Source organism: Hyaena hyaena, unplaced genomic scaffold (genome assembly GCF_003009895.1).
Source record: "Hyaena hyaena isolate Hyena2069 unplaced genomic scaffold, ASM300989v1 scaffold_4, whole genome shotgun sequence".
NCBI classification, from domain to species: Eukaryota; Metazoa; Chordata; class Mammalia; order Carnivora; family Hyaenidae; genus Hyaena; species Hyaena hyaena.
The window spans coordinates 9,123,455-9,143,965 of record NW_024080636.1 but is presented as its reverse complement, the minus strand read 5'-3'; the positions used below and the strand labels follow the sequence as shown (position 1 = coordinate 9,143,965).

General features: G+C 62.6%; 2 protein-coding genes across 10 annotated transcripts in view; one reads left to right on the top strand and one right to left on the bottom strand.

Annotated features, from left to right (window-relative positions):
* The window catches only part of SBF1 (SET binding factor 1), a 28,076-nt gene extending 16,513 nt beyond the window's left edge, over positions 1–11,563 (top strand). The window contains 13 exon segments of the mRNA XM_039234763.1: positions 3,054–3,131; positions 3,454–3,635; positions 3,713–3,892; positions 4,169–4,270; positions 4,351–4,536; positions 4,612–4,738; positions 4,826–4,956; positions 5,027–5,257; positions 9,605–9,712; positions 9,801–10,012; positions 10,673–10,760; positions 10,860–10,991; positions 11,104–11,563. Coding sequence (XP_039090694.1) covers positions 3,054–3,131; positions 3,454–3,635; positions 3,713–3,892; positions 4,169–4,270; positions 4,351–4,536; positions 4,612–4,738; positions 4,826–4,956; positions 5,027–5,257; positions 9,605–9,712; positions 9,801–10,012; positions 10,673–10,760; positions 10,860–10,991; positions 11,104–11,202 — 1,856 coding nt within the window. The 3' untranslated portion in view covers positions 11,203–11,563.
* Positions 11,564–12,769: 1,206 nt separating this feature from the next.
* Positions 12,770–20,511, bottom strand: part of PPP6R2 (protein phosphatase 6 regulatory subunit 2) — an 82,672-nt gene continuing 74,930 nt past the window's right edge. For 5 of the 9 annotated variants that reach the window (XM_039234774.1, XM_039234784.1, XM_039234792.1 and 2 more), the window contains 11 exons: positions 18,805–18,890; positions 18,369–18,449; positions 17,897–17,994; positions 17,413–17,470; positions 17,130–17,254; positions 16,796–16,959; positions 16,231–16,396; positions 16,057–16,145; positions 15,396–15,558; positions 13,682–13,942; positions 12,770–13,600 (listed from right to left, as the gene is read on the bottom strand). In XM_039234774.1, the coding sequence (XP_039090705.1) occupies positions 13,549–13,600; positions 13,682–13,942; positions 15,396–15,558; positions 16,057–16,145; positions 16,231–16,396; positions 16,796–16,959; positions 17,130–17,254; positions 17,413–17,470; positions 17,897–17,994; positions 18,369–18,449; positions 18,805–18,890 (1,343 nt within the window). In that variant the 3' untranslated portion in view covers positions 12,770–13,548. The remainder of the gene's footprint in view (positions 13,601–13,681; positions 13,943–15,395; positions 15,559–16,056; positions 16,146–16,230; positions 16,397–16,795; positions 16,960–17,129; positions 17,255–17,412; positions 17,471–17,896; positions 17,995–18,368; positions 18,450–18,804; positions 18,891–20,511) is intronic. The other 4 variants (XM_039234801.1, XM_039234812.1, XM_039234822.1 and 1 more) reach the window with 4 other exon arrangements.

Below are 20,511 nucleotides of genomic sequence, written 5' to 3'. Positions count from 1 at the left end.
CACACACACACACGTCACTGTGAACCCCCGTCTGGCCCCCACTCCTCCTGTGTCCTGTACGCACACGCGCGCGCACACGCACACACACACACACGTCACTGTGAAACCCCATCTGGCCTCCACTCCTCCTGTGTCCTGTACGCACACGCGCGCGCACACGCACACACACACGTCACTGTGAACCCCCGTCTGGCCCCCACTCCTCCTGTGTCCTGTACGCACACGCACACACACGCACACACACACACACACACGCACACGTCACTGTGAACCCCCGTCTGGCCCCCACTCCTGTGTCCTGTACGCACACGCACACACACCACACACGCGCGCACACGCGCACACACACACACACACACACACGTCACTGTTGCTCTCTGCGGTCTCTACCCCCCTGTCCCCCGCATCACTGTGGCCCACCCTTTGTCAAGGCTGTGTGACTGCTTTACGTCTTTCTCATCTGTCCTGGCTCCTCGAGCCTTGTCTGCTAGGCTCCCTGTCCCTGTCCCTACCACAGGCACCCTCAACACCCACCCCCTGGACCCACTGCCCCCAGGGGGATCCAGGCCTTAGGACCCAGCCCTGTCACGGTGCGCAGTAGAGGCACCAGGCCTGGGAGGTCAGGGCACAGGCTCAGGGACCATCAGTGGACCCCGCCCTTCACCATCGGGGCACTGGTGTGCGGTGGCCCCAGAGATGCTCGCTGATGCAAGAGCACGTGCTGCTGTCCACAGGGTCTATGACCCCTGGAGAGGGCTGGTCTGACCTCCTGGGGACAGGCAGGGACCTTGCTGGGGAGGGGAGCCGTATTTGTGCTGGGTTCTAGAAGAGATTTTCAGACGGGAGAGCACACGGATGGGGGCTTGGAGGGCACGTGGGCCCCATTCTGTAAGGGGAGGAGGGTGAGGCCTCGTCTTCCAGGGCCCTTGCTCCAAGGCTGTCACTTCTGTAACTTGTTTACCTTTTAGCTGACCCCATCCTCCCCTCATCTCAGCCATGTCTCCCCATCTCCTCCGCCCCCTCTCGCCCGTCACCCCTGTCTGACCCTGACCTTCCTCCTTCTCCCACATCCCGTCTACTCCATGTGCCCCCGGCCTCTGCTACCCTGGTCTCCTAGCCCTTTCTCACCCCAGCTGATCCCATGAGGTCGTCTCCCCCGCCTCCCTGGATCCCTACGGATGTCTTGGCCCCGTCTGCCTCACCCTCTGCGTCTGGCTGATGGACGCTGGGGCCCTTTGAGGGCTAGTCCTTGGACTTAGGAGTCCAGCCATTGTCCAGACCAGGCTGACCGTCTGTGCTTCGGGCCTGGTGCTCGATATGTGAGGCTTCCTGTGCTGGCCCGGGCCTGCCCCCGACCCCGGCCTGTGCCTCAGCAGGTGTGCTGACGGTGTCCACCTGGGAGGCCCGGTTGCTGTGACTGATTTATACCACACCTGGAGGCATTCTGGCTGTCGTGTGTTCAGAGCTGGTAGATGACAGACGTGCCGGTTGGCGCAGATGTCACACCAGGGCCACTTGTTGGTGTGGCCGCCCGATTCCCTCCACCCTCCTCTCGTGCTCGCCTGCATGCTCTTCTCTGCTGTTGCTCCGACTCCCAGATGCGCTGGGGTGTACGGGTGGGTTTTGGGGGCTGGTGGCACCACCCATGGGTGGAACCTTCCGGAAGTGTGCACATTCTGCTGATTCTTTGTGCTATGCCTACTCCACGGGGCCTCACGGTGGCCCTGCCACCGCTTCCTGTGGCAGGAGGGTCCCCAGACACACGAGGGCCTTTGCCTCTCCCTGTCGAGGCCTGAGGAGGGTCCCCACATAGTGCTGCTCTGCACGGCATTGCCTTTGTCATCTGAGCACCGTCCTCTGTCCAGGTGGGGTGTTGGCTTACAGTGCAGGGTGTCAGTCCCCCCAGCAGTGTCCGCTGTGACCACTTGCTGGGCACTGGGGCCGAGCAGGCCTGGGACAGGGGCAGCCACTGTGCCCTTGTGGTCGCCTACAGGGAGGGCCAGCCTTGGTGTCCACCCTTCTCAAGGGGCAGTCCTTGCCCCTCTCGTTTCTGTGCTGGGGACTTCCCTTTTTAGCTGAAGTGGCCTTTTGGTTTTCCAAACGAGAGAGTCCTTCATCAAGTAGGTTTCATGGCTTCACCACCGCCCTGCCTTCTGCCTCCCCTGGGGGTCGTGAGTAGCACCTGCAGGCGGCGCTGCCCCCCGGTTCTTTGTCCTCAGTGCCTGCGTCTTCCCCTGATGTTGCCGGGGTACCTTTGACTGTCCCCAGAGCCCACAGGTGCTGCCTCCTGGTGTCCCCCCGAGTTCAGAGGATGGGACCTCTCCCTCGTTGCCCAGGGGCGTGCAGAGGCTCAGCTGCCGGTGGGCTCTAGTCCAGGCTGCGTCCGCATCACGAGGACAGGCTGCGTCCTTCCCGCGAGGGCCCGGCCTCCTGCCTGTAGTGTGGCAGCTGGTGTTGTGCTCGTCTGTGGCAACTGCCGTGGCGGGTAGGGGTGGTGCCCTGCTGCCCTCTGTGGAGGCGGGTGAGGCTGGCATGGGGCCGGGAGCAGGCCATGGAGTTTCCTCGCCTGGGCTCCCTGCACCCCCTGGCCGGGCTGTCCCAGCCTGTACGCCTGGAGCCTGGCTCTCAGGCAGGTGGTGCTGCCCAGCCTGTGCTGCCCCTGGGGCTCAGGCCTCCCTCTGTTGGAAGAACTGGCCTCCGTGGTTCTGGGCTGGGAGGCTCCAGGCTTCCTCTTCTCTAGGCTGTGCTTTATGGGCCCCTCCTGCTGGCTTGTGTTGTGTGCAGCTCTGGGCAGTGCCCGTGGGGGCTGAGGGCACAGGGATGGGCTGTGGACGAGGCACTGGAAGGAGAGCCCAGGGATCCTGCCTCTTTTCTGATCCTGTCTGCCACTGGGCCCTCTGCTCCCTGGCCTGACCCTCGCTGTCCCTGGGGCTCCTGGGGGGCTTGGTGGGGACCCAGCCCTCTAGCTGGTCCCTTCAGACCAAGGGCCTTCATGCTGGGCACACCCTCGGGCCCAGGGTCAGGCCTGAGCCTTTTCTCTGCTGTGCCCCCAGTGCCCAGCCCCAGAGCCAGGGTCACCACGCTGTCCAACCCCATGGCGGCCTCGGCCTCCAGACGGACCGCTCCCCGAGGTACCGTACTGGCCACACAGGCTGGCTCCCCCACACCTGGCACCGATGACCCCTGTGTGACTGAGTAGTCGTGGGCACTAACGTCCCCTCATATCTGGCACTAACAGCCCCGTGTGACCGACCAGCATAACCTGGCCCTCCTCACAGCCCAGGGCACTAACATCCTGAGGCCCCAAGTCCCGCCCCAGCCTCTGACACTAACACAAACACAGGCCCATGTGGGGTCCCGTCGACCTTCCCTGCGCGCCTGGGGAGCTCAGCCTCAGGTCAGTCAGGTGGTGCCACAGGCCCACTCAGGCACTCATTTGATTTCTCTGTGCAGGTAAATGGGGCAGCGTCCGGGCCAGTGGGCGCAGCGGTGGGCTTGGCGTTGATGTGGGCTCCCGGCTGGCAGGCAGAGACGTGCTGGCCCCGCCCCAGGCTAACGGGGCCCCCCCTGACCCAGGCTTTCTGCGGCCCCAGCGTGCAGCCCTCTACATCATTGGGGACAAAGCCCAGCTCAAGGTGACTGGGGTGGGGGCACAGGGCCAGGCAGGGACACAGGGTCCCGGTCGCGTCTCACCATAGCCGGCTTTCTTCAGGGTGTGCGGCCAGATCCCCTGCAGCAGTGGGAGCTGGTGCCCATCGAGGTGTTTGAGGCGCGGCAGGTGAAGGCCAGCTTCAAAAAGCTGCTGAAGGCATGTGTCCCCGGCTGCCCCGCCGCCGAGCCCAGCCCTGCGTCCTTCCTACGCTCACTGGAGGACTCGGAGTGGCTGATCCAGGTCTGTGAGCCCTCCCCCCACCGTGGTTGGTGAGGGGCGGCGGGGGGAGGGCTGTGTGGCAGCACCTGTTCATCCAGAGCCAAGGGCAGGTGGGGCCGTGGCTTGCTCGTCGGACGGCGTTGGGCCCAGGGAGAGGGTGAGGGACACGTCCCACCAGGGTGGTGGCCTCTCTGCTGGAGGGAGGTCACGTGGGGCTGGGCACCTCCAGGACAAGGGAGTGTCTCTCGGGCCTGTGCGTGGGCCTCGGGAGGTGCTGAGGTGCCGCCGGCCGTGCAGATCCACAAGCTGCTGCAGGTCTCGGTGCTGGTGGTGGAGCTCCTCGACTCGGGCTCCTCCGTCCTGGTGAGCCTGGAGGACGGCTGGGACATCACCACCCAGGTGCGTGCTGGGCGCCGGGGCCGGCCTGGGCCAGGTTCCCCCGCCCGGGTGCCCTCCTGACAGGTGGGCGGTGCCGGCAGGTGGTGTCTCTGGTGCAGCTGCTGTCAGACCCCTTCTACCGCACGCTGGAGGGCTTCCGGCTGCTGGTGGAGAAGGAGTGGCTGTCCTTCGGCCATCGCTTCAGCCACCGCGGGGCCCACACCCTGGCCGGGCAGAGCGGCGGCTTCACACCCGTCTTCCTGCAGTTCCTGGACTGTGTGTACCAGGTGAGCGGCTGGCCGCCCGTGGGCGCCCTGCCCGCCGATCCCCGGCCCTGGCCCCTGACCCATCACCGCACACAGGTCCACCTGCAGTTCCCCATGGAGTTCGAGTTCAGCCCCTTCTACCTCAAGTTCCTTGGCTACCACCACGCGTCCCGCCGCTTCAGGACCTTTCTGCTCGACTCGGACTATGAGCGCATTGAGCTGGGTATGAGGCAGGGCTGGGCCTCGGGGCGCGGCTGGGCGGCTGGGTCGGGGCCTGGTGGGCAGCTAGGGCTCAGTGCTGCCCCTGCAGGGCTGCTGTACGAGGAGAAGGGGGAGCGCAGGGGCCAGCAGGCGTGCAGGTCCGTGTGGGAGTACGTGGACCGGCTGAGCAAGAGGACGCCGGTGTTCTACAACTACATGTACGCGCCTGAGGACACAGAGGTGAGCCGGCGCCTGGGCGGGGCGGCTGTGCGCCTTCCAGCCCAGCTCCTCACGCCAGACCCACCCCTAGGTCCTGCGGCCCTACAGCAACGTGTCCAACCTGAAGGTGTGGGACTTCTACACCGAGGAGACGCTGGCCGAGGGCCCCCCCTATGACTGGGAGCTGGCCCAGGGGCCCCCCGAGCCCCCGGAAGAAGAGCGTCCTGATGGGGGCGCTCCCCAGAGCAGGCGCCGTGTGGTATGGCCCTGCTACGACAGCCGGCCCCGAGCCCAGCCGGATGCCATCTCGCGCCTCCTGGAGGTGTGTGCAGCCCCCTGCCCTCCCCACTCCCTGCACTGGGTCGTGTTTGCAGGCACTGATGTCCAGAGGCCGTTGTCCCAGACCCCTCGGGGTCTCTGGGCGTGGCTTCTTTGCTCTGGCCCCAGGCACTGTCCCTGACCACCTGTGCAGTCGGCCCTCAGGGAGGCCCCGGTTTTCCCAGGGACCGACCCTGCCCTCCCCCAGACTGCTGCGCCTGCTCCCTGGGAGCGCCTGGCTGGCAGCCACGCCCTGGCCCAGCCTGCCCCACGCGCCCCAGTGTAAGCAGTTCTCTTGGCCTCTCTCTGGCCCTGTGAGCCTAGAAGCTTGGGGTTGACGTTTAGGACCTCTCTCACCCTCCCTCTGCCGTTCTCTGTTGGCCCCCAGGAGTCAGGATCCACCAGGGCAGAGACCCCCTGGGAGAGGGAAGAGAACCCTGTGAGCTGGACGGTGGGGCCGTGGGTGTGAGGCCTGAGGTGTGGCAGCGGGTGGCATCCGGCTGCTGGAGTGCTCCGCGATGGGCCTCACTCCCAGGACATGGGCTCGGCTCCCGTCCACTGGCTGTGTAGCTCTGGGAGGCGGGGTGCCGAGGCGCTTTGGAGCTGGTTCCGTTCTGGGAATAGAATGCCGATTCCTGCGTGTTGGGGAGGTGGTGACGTCGGAACAGAGAAACGGACGTGGCTCTGGCACCCAGCCCAGCCTAAAGGCACCTGTCACCTAGGGTTTGCAGGAACACAGGGCCATGGTTTAGTGGACGGGTGACCCACGAGCACAGAGAGCAGAGACCCTCTTCGTCTCTGGTGACAACTCATGGTCTTGGGATCTGATGTGAGTTGTGCACTTAGCTTCCTCACAACCAGCATCGTGTGGCCTGTCGTCGTCTATTCTTTCAATTCTGACTGGTCTGTATCTTTATATTTAAGCTCAGTTTCTTGTAATCAGCATGTGGTGGTGTTTTTATCCAATCTGACGGTGCATTGGAATTTTTAGTACCTTTACACTCAATTATTGGCATGGTTGGGTTGGGGTCTTTTTTTTTTTTCTTTAAAGTAATTCCCACACCCAACGTGGGGCTTGAACTCACAGCCCGAGGTCAGGACTCACATGCTCAGAGGAGTGAGCCAGCGAGGTGCCCCAAAGTCTAGCTCTTTGCTGTTTGTTTACTATTTGTCTTATTTAGTTTTTGCTCCTTTCTTTCTGTTCTGTTTTTCTCCCTCCTAACAATCGATCATTTTACAAAATTCTGTTACCTCCCGTGCTTGGCTTTTGAGCTGCACCTCCCTGCGGCCGTGGCCGTCGGCGTCGCAGGCGGTCCGTCTTGGGTTCACTGGTACCACCTGCTGCGCGGGACGTACAAGGAGAGCCGCCCGTTCGCTGCTTTCTGTCCTCTCGTGGTTTACTTTCACATACGATGGAAGCGCATAGCGCACACTGTGTTTTATGTCGTCGACTTGGTTTTGAAAAAAATTAGAAAATGACGAAAAAGCCGCCTGTATTTGTTACTTCCAGTATAGGTCTGACCTGGTTTCATTTCTCTTCAGCCCAGAGAACTTCGAGTGTTTCTGGTGACGCAGGTCTGCCGGTGAGGATGGTTCCCTCAGCTTCTGTTTCCCCGGAAACGTCTTTGTTGTGTCTTTATTTATTTTGAAGGTTTCCAGTGTACTCTGTTTCTTCAGGCACGCCGCATTATAATGGGTGCACAGTGCGTTTACTTGGCACCATTACAAGTTGGTTTTGAAACAGTTCAGTGTCCCAGCGGCGGGGCCGGTTACCGATCCCTCTGTTCCCGTGGTTCCTTCCGTTCCTTTCTGTCTGGTGGCCGCATGTGCCCGCACGACAGAGAGCGGCTGCGCTGGCTAATAACGAATTACCGCATCTGCCATGGGATCATCTGTCCGTTTCTGGTCACTCTGCCTTGCCACTGTCTGCTGTACACTGTGAACTTGGAGACAATTTAGAGTGCTTTTGGCCAAGGGAGGGACAGACCTCATGAAGCTGAAGACAGACCTGTGGCAACGGCGACCCAGCTGCTGGCTTGCTGACCTTTGGGTCAGGTCCCCTTGCGGAGAGCTCAGAAAATCAAAATGGCTTTTGGCTCTGGGCCTGTTGTGCCTTTATTTTTTATTTAATTAAGTTTTATTTATTTATCTCTACATCCAGCTCACACTCACAACGCTGAGATTGAGTTGTGTGCTCCTCCACCCGAGCCAGCCGGGTGCCCCTCAGGTGGGGTTTTTCTGTTCATTCTACTTGGAGCTGCTCTTTCAGCTTTTGAGATCTGTGGGATGGCAGTTTTCATCAAATCTAATGCATTTTAGGCAATTTTTTTTCTTTATTTCTTTTTTAATGTTTTACTTCTGAGACACAGAGTGTGAGCAGGGGAGGGTCAGAGAGAGGGAGACACAGGATCTGAAGCAGCTCCAGGCTCTGAGCTGTCAGCACAGAGCCCGGCACCGGGTTTGAGCTGACGAACCAACTGCGGTATCAATGACCTGAGCTGAAGTCGAAGGCTTAATGGTCTGAGCCACCCAGGCGGCCCTAGGCTATTATTTCTTTAAAAAGTGTTTTCTGTGCGATGTCTCCCTCCTTTCCTCTGGGACTTGACTGTCCCGTTGATCCCTGAGGCTGTGTTTTGTTTTTTCCCCTCCCGATTTTCTGTCTTTGCAGTTCATCTTGGATGATTTCTGTGACCCTAACCTTCAAAGTCACTGCTCTGTTTTTTCTAATTTTAATATCTACTTATGTTTAATATCTACCTATTTAATGAACTTTTCTTTTTAGATACTGTGTTTTTCAGATCCAGAATTTCCATTTGCCTGTTTTTAAAAAATAGTTTCTATTCCCTCTAGAGATTCTCCAACCATTGTGTCCATCTTGTATTATACATCCTAAACATATTTATAACAACTGCTTTGAATTTCTTGTGTGCTGATTCCAATACCTATTTCTCTCCTGGGTCCGTTTCTTTTAACTTTTCCCCTAAATATGGATCTCATTTTCCTGCCTTTTTGTTTGTCTAATTATTTTCATAAAATTTTTTGGTACATTTTTTTGTAACGGATTCTGCATTGTTGAGGATCAGGATTATGTTGTCTTCCTTTAAAGCGCCTGGAGTCTTATTTTTGCACTCCGCGAATGAGCTTGTGGGTCAGTTAGATCTTTTCAAGGGTGTTCTTCGGCTCCGTCAGGGCAGCCCTGAGCAGCTTTCCTCCTAAGGTTTCGAGGAGCCCGACTCAGACACGGCCTCTCCAGGCTTTCAGTCGAAGGTCTGGGATCTTCAGCGAGGATGCCCGCTCCGGCTGTTTGGCATTCCTGCGTCTTCCTGCATTGTGGGACTCCGGAATTTGGATTTAGCTCCCAGCTTCTCGGAGCTGCTCTCTGCCAGGCCGGTGACATGCTGCCTGGCACCTGACAGTTTGCTTTGGCCCAAGACTCCAGGAGGCCTCTGGACTTCTAGTCCCTGCTCTGTGTGCCGTTCCCTCCTCTGTCACGTGCCACCCCGTAGGTCCCTGGGCGTCAGCAGCCCCGAGCCTCGCCTCTCTGCCTCCTCAGCGCAGAACCCAGTGCTCTGCTTGGGCCCCGCGCGCCGGCACTCCGGCCGGGCAGAGAGCCGGGAGACGGTGGTGCTCCCCGGCGTGGCCCCCCAGGGCGTCAGGGCCCCGCTGCTGGCCGCCCAGCATCTGAAAACAAGTTCCTGTTCTTGTCCAGCTCTGTAGCTGCTCGTGGCGGGAGGGTTAGCCAAGGACTGAGTCACTGTGTCATGGCTGAAAATGTCACCTGACAGGGACATTCTTGCTCTTCTGAAGAGATCATAGCCTTTTCTTTCTGGCTGGTTTTGGGATTTCCTTTTTGCTTTTTAGCAGTTTTTCTCTAATATTCAGGGGTGTGTGTGTGTGTGTGTTCAGTTTATCTTGTTTGGGGTTTGTAGTGCTCGGTCACATTGTTCGTTGCCTCTTGTTAGTCTTGCAGAACTAGCTATTGTTGTCTCCAAATAATTGTTTTTAATTTTTATTTTTTTAAATGTTTATTTTTGAGAGAGAGAGAGGGAGAGAGAGAGAGAATCCCAAGCAGGCTCCACACTGTCAGCACAGAGCCCAACATGGGGCTTGAATTTATGAACCATGAGATCATGACCTGAGCTGAAGTGTAAAGTCGGACGCTCAACCGACTGAGGCCCCCCAGGTGCCCCCAAGTCATTGTTCTTGCCCATCCCCCGCCCTTGCCCACCTAGTGCTCCAGGAATACACGTTGGTCTTTTTTGTCACTTTCCTGTTTTCCACGATCTTGTCTTTCCATGCCTGGGCCTGGATATTTCTTCTGAATAATCTTAGTTCTCCACCTGTCCCCCAGGAGCTGCAGCGGCTGGAGACGGAGCTGGGACGGCCCCCCGAGCGCTGGAAGGACACCTGGGACCGGGTGAAGGCCGCACAGCGCCTCGAAGGCCGGCCAGAGGGGCGTGTGAGTGGGCGCGGGTGGCCAGGGTGAGCCTGCTGTCAGGAGGAGTGGAGGCCACCGGCCCTGACACAGGCCCCTCTCCTGCCCCCAGGGCACCCCCAGTTCCCTGCTGGTGTCCAGCGTGCCCCACCACCGCCGCTCGCTAGGTGTGTACCTGCAGGAGGGGCCCGTGGGCTCCACCCTGAGCCTCAGCCTGGACAGCGACCAGAGCAGCGGCTCCACAGCGTCCGGCTCCCGCCAGGCCGCCCGCCGCAGCACCAGCACCTTGTACAGCCAGTTCCAGACAGCCGAGAGCGAGAACAGGTGTGCGAACAGGACCTCGGTGCGGGGTCCTCTGCGCTGGGGGCTCCGAGTGCCGGATGGCTGTCGGGTTGGGGGTGGGTGACCTTGGGGAACTTGAGTCCTTTCTTAGGTGGAACTGCTGCGGGGCCATAACGGTGGCCGAGCAAGAGCAGACAGTTGCTAGGGAAAAGCGGGAGAGCTTGGGAGTTTGGGCCACAGAACCAGTGACCACAGCTGAGCCGTGGTGGCTGCAGAGCAGCAGAGGGACAGCGGCTGAGGGGCACCGTGAGGGCAGGCAAGGCACCAGGTGAGGCTGGGGCCTGGCAGACGGCGGCCCACCTTCCAGGCCTGGAGAGGGGCCCCTGTCGCTACAGTCCCCTCCCCAGACGCGTCTGCTCCGTGTCGGGCTGCTGGCTGGAGGCCCTGACGTGGGACCCTGTCTGGTGTCAGTCATGTCAGGGCTGAGGGGTGGGGGGCCCCTTTCCATCTCCTTACTAGGAACAGACCCAAAGCTGCTTGGTGGCCTCCCTGGCCAGTCCAGCCTTGAGGCTCTTTGGGGGCAGGGGCCTTGGTCTTGCTCTGGGGGCCGGGCTGGTTCGAGGGTCGGCGTGGGAACTGCGAGGGTCAGGGCTCGTCCAGGCCCCGACGGCCGGCCAAGCCCCGGTTCTGCTGTGAACTCAGGTCCTACGAGGGCACCCTGTACAAGAAGGGGGCCTTCATGAAGCCCTGGAAGGCCCGCTGGTTTGTTCTGGACAAGACCAAGCACCAGGTGAGGCGTCCGGGGGCCGGAGCGGCGGACGTTTAGCAGCTCTGGAGGGGGAGGGGCCCTGCCTGACTTCCTGCTCTCCCCACCCCACCCCGACCACAGCTGCGCTACTATGACCACCGTGTGGACACAGAGTGCAAGGGTGTCATCGACCTGGCCGAAGTGGAGGCCGTGGCTCCTGGCACTCCCACCATGGGTGCCCCCAAGACCGTGGACGAGAAAGCCTTCTTTGACGTGAGCTGTGGCGAGGGCCCAGGGATGGCCGGGGGGGGGGGGGGGGGGGGGGGGGGGGGGGGGGAGGTGTTGTGGCGGTGGGACCGTGGAGTCAGCAGCCCGCCATCCCCAGGTGAAGACGACGCGTCGCGTTTACAACTTCTGTGCCCAGGACGTGCCCTCAGCCCAGCAGTGGGTGGACCAGATCCAGAGCTGCCTGTCAGATGCCTGAGCCCAGCTCTGCGCCGGCTGCTCTGCGTCCAGTCGTTAGAGACCACTAGGGGTGGGCAGGGCCCCCCGGCCATGTTTACAGCCCCCACCCTCGACAGTATTGAGGTCCCGCCCCCAAACTTCTGTGTACAGTCCCTGCCAGCCCCCCGCCCGCCCCTGCCCACCTGGCCAGCTCTAACTTATTTTGGAGTTATGGGTGAGCGCCGGCCGGGAGGTGGCCATGGTACAGCCCTCACGCTGGGCCTGTAAATAGACCCCTCCCGCCCAGCCCCCCCCGAACCCATCAGCGTGCTGGTCCCAGCTGGCCAACCGCAGGCGCCCTGTTCCTAGAACCAGAGTCTATAAAGAGAGAACTAACACCATCACGTGCCTGTGTGTCCTCGGCCGCCCGGAGCACCACCACCCACCACCCACTCTGTCCAGGACCCAGGGCCACGGTGCGGGGGCCCGAGTTCTGCCGCTGGGGAGTCCGTGGCCCTGGGGGCGGAGGCGGCTTCATCAGGCCCTAGCTTGGTGCCCTGTCACCCTCAGGGGTGGCCTTGGGGCAGACACAGCCCAAGAGAAAGACCCAGACCCCCCACCCTGGGCCAAGCAGCCCCCAGACAGGGGGGGGCCATCTGGAGGTGTGATGTGAGAAGGGCGCTAGTTCACTAAGGGGATGGGGCGCTGGCCACCTGTGTGGCCCCCAGGAGGCTGTCCAGAGGGCACCCGCGGCCAGAGTGGCTGCAGGATGGGCGGTTGAGATCTGCTTGTTCCCCGGTCAGATGAGAGTGGATGCGAGGGAATCTGGGAGGTTTGCTCCAGATGTCTGCCCCTCCCCCATGCCTGCACTCTGGCCTCTGTCCGGGGCGTGACGGGTGCCGCTGTGATCAGTGCCACCCTTCCCCACACAAATGTGCGTCCCGCCAGGACCAGGGCCCTACCTGTACCACATGCGTCAGGCGGGGTGTGCGGGATCGGGGCAAGCGCGTCACGTAGGCCAAGAACATCCCACAGTGTCTGGGACGGTGGCTGTCGGGTTCCCAGCCGGGGGGCTGGCGGTGTAGAGGGACCTGGCAGGTGGCAGGTGAGCGCACAGGCACAAGGAGGACCCACTGGTGCCGTTAGGGGAGTTGTGAGGAGAGCCCCCAGGTTCCCTGTGGGCCACGTGGGGCACGGCAGCCGTGGGACTGAGGTTCCCAGTGCCCAGGAGATCCGCACCTGGGGTCCTGTGCCCACCTGACTTCACATGGAGGCTGTCCCAAGAGAGGAGGTCAGAAGTCACCAAAGCAGGGGCCACAGGGTGACATCAGTGCAGAACCGGGGCTGCTTAGGAGGGACGGAGGCACTGAGGAGTAGACAGACCCACGCCCTGACCCTGAGTGACCAGGGAGGCCCTGCTGCCCAGCTGGTGAGGACAGGGTGGCCCTTGGGTCAGCTCCAGGCAGAGCCGGTTTTACTAAGGGAAGAGCTCGGGACTTGCATCAGTTCTCAGACTCACTGCTGCCGACACGGGGCGGGGGGCGCAACGACACCCCTGCTGCCGGCCAGGCTGGGGCTCCAGGGCCTGCAGCTCAACACCACACAGGTTTGTCAGTAAGAATAACACAACTTTTATTGGGAGTTGGGGTCTCGGGTGCCCTGTCAGATTATCAGAACGTTAAAAACGGACTCAACATAAAATAATCCTGCAGAGCCTCCAGGACAGCGCGGCCCGGCCCCGCCCTCCCCGACAGGCAGACCCCACCCCTCCTAGCACCGCCGAAGCCAGTCTGCACCCCTGCGCCCCTGTCCTGCACGCCTGTGGCCAGCCCCTGCCAGGTGCCCCAACTGCCCACCAGGCCGTGAGGGTCTTATTTTAAGGCAGTCAAATTTTGCAGCCTGACTCCAGGCCGGCTCCTAGGGCCACCGGGCAGCTAAGACCCTGTCTGGCCGGTCCAGCTCCAGACCCACATCTGTCCCCAGAGCCAGGGAGACCCTTCGCTGTGGCTGGACACAAAAGTGCAAACACGTGGCTCTTTCCTGCGTTTGTTAAAAAAAAAAAAAAAAGTAAAAACTGAGGCTTAGAGCCTGTGACGTCCGTGCCCGTCGCGGCCCTCAGTCCTCACGGTGTCTCGGGGCTCTGGCCCCTGGCTCCCGCCGGCGGAGCGCACATCTGAGGCCTTATTGCTGTGCGCGGAGCTGGACTCGAGGCCAGCGCGGGGTCGGGCAGGAGAGACGCAAGCTGGGCTGTCCACTGGTTCCAACTGCCAGCTTTACCAATGCAGCATTTATTTTAAAATAAAATTAAATTAAATTAAAAAAGACAAATTGCATCACCAGGTAGTTTTCTCAGTTAAGGGCGCACCATGGCTGGGCAGCAGCAGCGTCACACGGGGCCGTTGGAGGCGGCTCCTGCGGGTGGTGGTGCGTCCATCTTCCTGCAGGAGGCCGGGTGGGGGTTGGAGCCTTCGGTCCCAAGGGTCCCGTCCGGCCCGCCTCCCCCAGCCTGACGGGCTCACCTGTCTTTCGTCGCTGTCCCCAGGATGGCTGTTGTGCACGCGGAGGGGGCTGCAGTGGTCATGGCCGCTACGGGCCCTGGTGGAACTGCCACACTCAACACAGGAGCAACTGCCAGGGCGGCTGGGGTGGGGCTGGCCTTGCTCGGTGCCGTGGTGGCCGCCGCAGCAGCCTCGGGGGGGCCGGCCACAGCTGGGGTGAGGGTTGCTTCTGCAGGCGCGGGGGAGGTGGGGTCTGACGGCGTGCTGGCGGTGCACTCGGCCCTGTAGGGCAGACACAGGCTCCAGTTACCTGGGCTCTGGGTTCCAGTGTGGCTCTGCCCCGCCCTCCCCCTGCCCCCAAATTTCAAAACCACCAGAGACCACCTGCCTGTCCACGGAGGCCTCAGACCTTCCAGGCAGTGCCTACCCTGAGCTGGTCTCTCTCCACACAGCTCCCCTAGGTGCTCCCAGCGACCCTCGCTAACTGCCCCGCACCCAGGCACTTAGCCCACGGGCCGTGTGCCCAGAAACGCTCCTATAACCGGAAAGGTCAAGAGCGAGTGGCCTCAGGGCACCGAGCCCCAGCGCCGGGCTCTGGTCGTCACAGCCCCTCCTGCTGCAGCGCACAGCTCCCCCACGCAACCCACGCCTGCCCGGCGCTGGCCTCTGACGGGTGAGGTCAGCTCCAGCCGCACAAGGAGTCCTGGGAGCCAGCGAGGGTGGGGGAGCCACAGTCAGCACAGGAAACCGACCCTACGTGAAAGCCTGGTGACCAGGTCTCAGCCTAGGTGGGCACAGCCTGGGGGGTTCATCCACAGGGGGGCTGGGACCAGTCATACAGGCAGCTCCTTGCTCTCAGAACGTGACTTGCTTTTCAGAGTAAAGCTGGATTTTAGGGAGGGGAGTGAGGAAGAGGAAGAGGCTTTGAGACCTGCAGTGATTCTGCACTTTGAAAAGGAACTAAACCCATTCAAGAACCATGTGTACCTTTAACCCAAGGACCACCCTTCAGGGGCCTGGGGCCATGCCCCCTTGCCTGGCCTTGCCGGCTCCGAACTGTGACCCCCAAGGGATATGCCGTGTTGTCTCGGGTCCCAAGAACGAGCATGCTGTGAGCCAGAGCTGCACCCCCACCGACGGGATGGACTGACCCCCAGAACTGCGGGACCACCAGGGCTGGGGCGGCAGGCTGGGGGAGGGGCAGAGCCCACGGCTGCTCCCACCGTAACACATCTGGTCCTCGTCCCCTCCTGCTGGGGGACTGCCCCCTTTGCCCCTGTAAACTTCACCTCCACGACCACCTTCTCTCTCAAGTGCCCCTGGCCCAGGCCCCTATTTTCACAGCTCCGTATACAGCCTGCCCCGCCCCCTCCAGGCCCCGTCAGGAGGAGTCTGTCTGTCCAATGATCCCAAAGGCCTGGAGCTTCCTGTGGGTGAAGGAGGGATGCGTGGCGGGGAGCTTGCAGGGAGGATGCCCCCAGTCCGGATTCACGTGACCCAGCGACATCTTCAGATACCCTCCCCACCATCTGGGGCAGCTCCATCCCCAAGCCCCCAGGGTGGGACATTCAGCCCCTGTGCTCGCATTTCAATGAAAAGGGCACGCTGGACCCCTGACGTCCACTCAGATGAACAGGCATCCCTAGCCCCCAAGAGCCAGCATCCTCGGGGTCATGGGGCCAGCGGGGCAGTAGGTAGGTGAGCAGAGTGCTGGGGACCTAGGGACCCTGCACACCTGGGGGCTGACGCAGGCGGCAGGGGGCCCTCCCGGCTGGGACCCATGCTGACAGCCTCCAAGCCACCTGCCGTCTTCTGCTCGTCCTCAGTGCTGTCGGAGACCTCCGGGGGGGCCTTCCTGGTGACACACGCGTTCCAGGCACATGGGGAAGCCGGGCCTACTACAGGACAGGGAGCTGAGGACAGGGCAGGGCATGGCCTCAGGGCCCCCAAGCGCCGCATGCGTCTGTGTATGTCCAGGAACTGTACAAAGGGACTGTCCCCTCCCAAGCAAGGAGGCCCCCACTCAGCCTCCCTCTCGGTGTGGCTCTGATACCCCGTGGGGTTTCCAAGCCTGGCTGATGAGGGGTTCAGGGTCAAGGACCCTGAACAGGCCCCAGGATGGCCACTGAGGTGGCACAGTGCACTCAGGTGACCTGTACGGAGAAAGCAAGGCCTGGGGAGCCTGGCTTGTGTTGGAAAGGCCCTCAGTGTCCGCCAGAGGTCCTGGCAGCACAGACAGGTGCAGGCCAGTGATACTCGCACCCCAAGGGTTACCTGCCCCATGCCTGGGCCCCCCGGGGGGTGTGCAAGCCCCGCAGCACTAGGGAGACAAGGAGACACAGCAGGGTCTTGGCTACATCCTCCCACTGCCTGCGTTCAGAGCCCCTCCTACTCACGGGTCCGCTCTGGGCCCTGATTCAGGCCATCCTGGGCACCGCTGTGGCCCGTGTCCACCGGGGAGCTGCACCTGGGCCCCGACTCGGAGCTGTGGAAGGCAAGGCTGAGCCCCGGCCGGGGAGATGCCACCCCCAAGGGCAGATGGGGTGACCTCCTGGCCCGCCCCACCTCACCAGCAGAAAGGCTGGAAGTCACTGAACTTGGCCCAGCCTTTTTCCTCCAAAGCCGAGGGGCTGGGGGTGCTGGATGCCCACACGCCGGAACCCACATCCACCGCCACTCCTGGAACCGGCACTGGCGAGTTCACCGTCTCATCAAATACCGCCCACGAGGTACCTGCTGGGGGAAGACACAGCCGTTCAGGCAGCCCTGACCCACAGGTGAGCCCCACCTGCCTTCAGAGCCCTGAGACACCCCCCAAGAAGTGCTGCGGGGCATGCCCTCCGCGACGGGACCACCGGACACCGGCCAGTCACCAGCCGTGGCAGTGTGGCAGAATGGCCCTGACGGGGCAGGGGGCAGTCAAGATCTGGGCCAAAGCATCTGCTACCAATCCTGCATCGGCACAGCCGGGGGCTGTGGGAGCACTGCCGCCTTCCGGAGTATCACCTGCGAGCTTGTGCACAGAGTCTGCATACAGCAGGCCCATGGCAGCCCCCCCCACCCACGCATAGGCCAGGCCCTGTGTCCCTGCCCAAGTCCCCTGCCCAGCCTGAGCCCTGTGTCCCCAGCATCTACCTTCTGAGCCACCCTCAGAGCGAGGACCTTCCTTCTGGGCAGAGGCCAGAGGGGCACCTGCCCGAGCCACATCCTTGTCGGCTTCCAAGCCCTCCTTCCTGTCCTGGCCTCCACGCTCCAGGCCATTCTTTGAGCAGCTCTCTGAGGTGTGAGGACCCCCAAACCTGGGAAAAGACACATGGTCAGAGCAGCCACCAGCCAGCACCAACATGGCGTGCCCTGCAGTGTCCCTCCTGTGCGCCCAGAGCACTGTGGGTGGCATGGGGAGTGCACACGTGGCGTTCTGGGGCCTCCCTGCCTCAGAAAGCCAGGGAGGGGCAGGTGGGCCTCACACCTGGCTCTAGCCGTCACCCGGGCAGTGCAGTGCATCTCCTTGTCCTCCCAGATGTCATCCTCCTCATCATCGTCAAATGGCTGGATGTGGTCACTGCAGCAGGCCTCAAACAGAGCTGCGCTGGGCTGTGGGCAACAGCATCCACACAGTGGCCCGTGGCTCCCGGGACGGGGGGGCTGGGCCAGACAGGGGGCTCCCGGGACGGGGGGCTGGGCTCCACAAAGTGGCCCTGTGTCCCCCTGCTCCCCACCCACTTGCAACGAGCATGGAGCTGGGGACTCACGCTGTCCTCGTCAGCATCGATGCTGAAGTTTATCTCTGCGATCCTGTCGAAGGGGGCACTGCGGCAACAAGGGACGCGCTCAGCATGGGGCCACCTGGGGTCTGTCCTGAGCCGTCCTCGCCCTGATGCCCCAGGGAGACCCACCTGTCCCTTGGGTGTAAGCAAATGGGGGCCTCGGGCGAAGGTGGCAGCTCTCCGCCCTGCCTCCCTCCTCACGCCTGTTTTCCACCCAGGTCCCTCTGTCCCTGATCTGCGCAGACAATCTGTCTCGCTGAGGGGGTTGCAGCCCAGCCCCTCCCACGGGCCTGGAACCTGGTCACACTGGGCAGAACCCAGCTCCTTTCCAAGAGGAACAAGGGAAAAGGTGGTGAGAGATGATGAAGGCTCTGATTCGGGCTGTGGCCTGTGGGGAGGCACCCAGGTGACAGGATCCCGGGTGGGGTGGACACGGCTTAAGGGGCCCGAGAGCATCGTGGGAGCTCACTTGACACTGTCATCCTGGTCTGCAAACTCCTCGTCATTGAAGCCAAACTGATCCACGAAGGTCGCTGTCATCTGCTGGACCTGGTACTCGGAGAAAGCCTGGCGGGGAGGGGGGCGCGAGCGGCCTCAGACCGAGGCCGCTCCCGGCAGAGCTCACTGCTGCCTCACGGGGTCCTCCCAGCCCTGAGCTCTCAGGATGACATGCACACAGGGTCGCGTCTGAAGAGCCTCATTTACTTTAAAGGTCCTCCACCAGGTCCCAAGGGGTCTTATCGATGTGGCTTTGGGGGCTCCCCCCCTCATCATGGGGCGAGGGCGCTGCACGTCTGGCCCCTCCCCTGCTGGAGCCTGGTGCTGCGGACAAGCACACGGCCCTGGGCTGTTTCCCACGGCGCCTGGCAGTGCCCTGGAGGCTTGAGCGCTGCCGAGCGGGGGAAGGGCTGCCTGACGCTGTGCAGAGCGGCCACACGCACCTGCTGCAGGGACAGCTCATTAGGGAAAACGCCCTCCATGTCCTCATCCTCACTCGAGGGGTGAAGGTGGTGGGTGCTTACCTGAAACAGCCAGAGTGGGTGGACGTGAGCCCCCGGGGCTGCCGCCCCCTCGCCCCTCCCCTCGGTGTAGGGCACACCGGGCCTCGGGCATCAGGAGCCCTCGAGAACACACTAGGGCTCCTGAGGGGACAGGGAAGGGTCAAGGGGCCAAGACTGGCTCTGCTGAGGCTGAGGGGCCCCCAGGGCCTGAGGCAGGACAGGTGTTCAGGACACGGAGCCAGAGACCACTGCCCACATTCAGGGCCGCGTGGGGACACACGCACGCACGCACGCACGCACGCACCGCCAGACAGGCAGGCAGGCATGGCCGTGGCACCAGCGGACGCCGCGCCACGGGAGCAGCCGAGCCCCTCACCAGGTCCACGGCGTTCCTGCGGTTGGTCTCTGCCAGCGTCTCCTCCACAAAGTTCTCCCAGCGGCCACGGCAGTCGGCAGGGAGCCCTGCAAGGGAGCACCGCCGCTGAGCCCTGGGGCAGCGCCGCCGTGGCCGGGCAGGGAGGCTGCGGAGGGGACACCTGAGGGCCGCCAGAAGGGAAGGAGGCCCAGGCGGCCAGGGGTCCAGCGGGAAGCGGAGGGCGCTCACAGCGAAGGGCGCGAGCTCGGCAGGCATCAGAGCCCTGAGCTTACTTGGTGCACGAGCCGACCTCGGGGGCTCCTAGACGCGCCGAGCGGATGCAGCTCTACTTCCCTCTCTGCCCATCCCCCCGACCCCCTCGGTGCAGCCCACAGGCCTGTGGGGGCCTGTCTTCGGGAAAGGTCAGAGCCCCAGAAAGAGTCATGGTCTGGAGCCGGGGAAGACCGCGCAGAAAGCTGCTCACTCACCTCTCGCGCCCCAAACCGCACCCTTTCTGGGGAGCCTACCTAGGTCCGCACACCCTTGTCATGGGCGCTAATGGACCAGTGGGCCTGACCTGGGCCGGCAGGCCACCAACCAAGCGCAGCCCTGCTTCCATCCTGGGGGGCCACCCAGAGCTTCCTAGACTCGCCCCGGGGGCTGCGCCACAGGGGCCCCTGCAGACACTCCCTGAAGGGACGGCCAGGCAGCCAACGTGGCAGGGCCACTGGTCGAGACCTGCCGGGACCACACCTGCCGCGCAGCCGACCTGACCACACGATGGGGGAGGCGGCCCAGCGCCTCCCTGTGCTCCAGGATCGTGGCGCCTGCGGGGATCCCGCCAGATGGAGCTCACTCCTTTGTGCGAACACCACTCGCTGTGCACACGCATCCCGCGCGGGGCTGAGGAAGACCGTCCTTGCTCATGACGCTGGTGTGAACACTGCCCCCGGGGCCTTGGGGGATCCTGTCCTCTGCCCGCTCTCGGCCCCCTGGACTCACTTGTGCACTCCATCCACCTGTCCAGCCCCGACTTCCCGGTGCTTCTCCGCACCCTGTTCAGGCCGGTCCGGGCATCGTCCTCCCCAGGAGAGCCACACAGGCCCTTGTGAGCTGCCCACCTTCCTGTCTGAAGCAAGACCCCCTTGGGCCCTCCCAGCTCAGCTCAGGAAGTCCGGTGCCCAGAGTTGTAGACCATGGCCAGGACGTGAGAGGCCGTGGGTGGGGGGACCCCAGGGGGTCGGGAGGGTGGCCCTGGAGTTCAAGGCAGGAGGAAGCCCAGGATGGCAGGTGTCTCGGGCTGAGTGCAGAGGGAAGGACAGACGAGAGGAGGGGCTGCCTTGGCTCAGGCCCCAAAACCTGTTCTGCAAGAACAGAGGCCACCTCCCCTAGCTCCCCAGACTTCTGCTAGAACGGTCTGCAAAGCTGCCTGAATTCAGAGACAAGCTGGACTGTGGAGCGGGAGGGCAGTGTTCAGCCAGAACTCGGGGGATCCCTGAGCAGCAGACCCAGGAGAGCTTGTGACACCTGAGCTGCGGAGTGCGGGCGCCTGACGGGCCGCAGGGCAGCAGGACGACCTGCACAGACGCAGACGCCTGTTCAGCAGAAGTGACCCCTGGGACCCAGCCCGTCCTGACAGGAGATCCCATGTGGGGGAGCAAGCAGACTGTCCTGTACAGTGCGGTTCCCACCTGCTGAGGGGGCAGGGGGCAGGGGCATGGGCAGGGG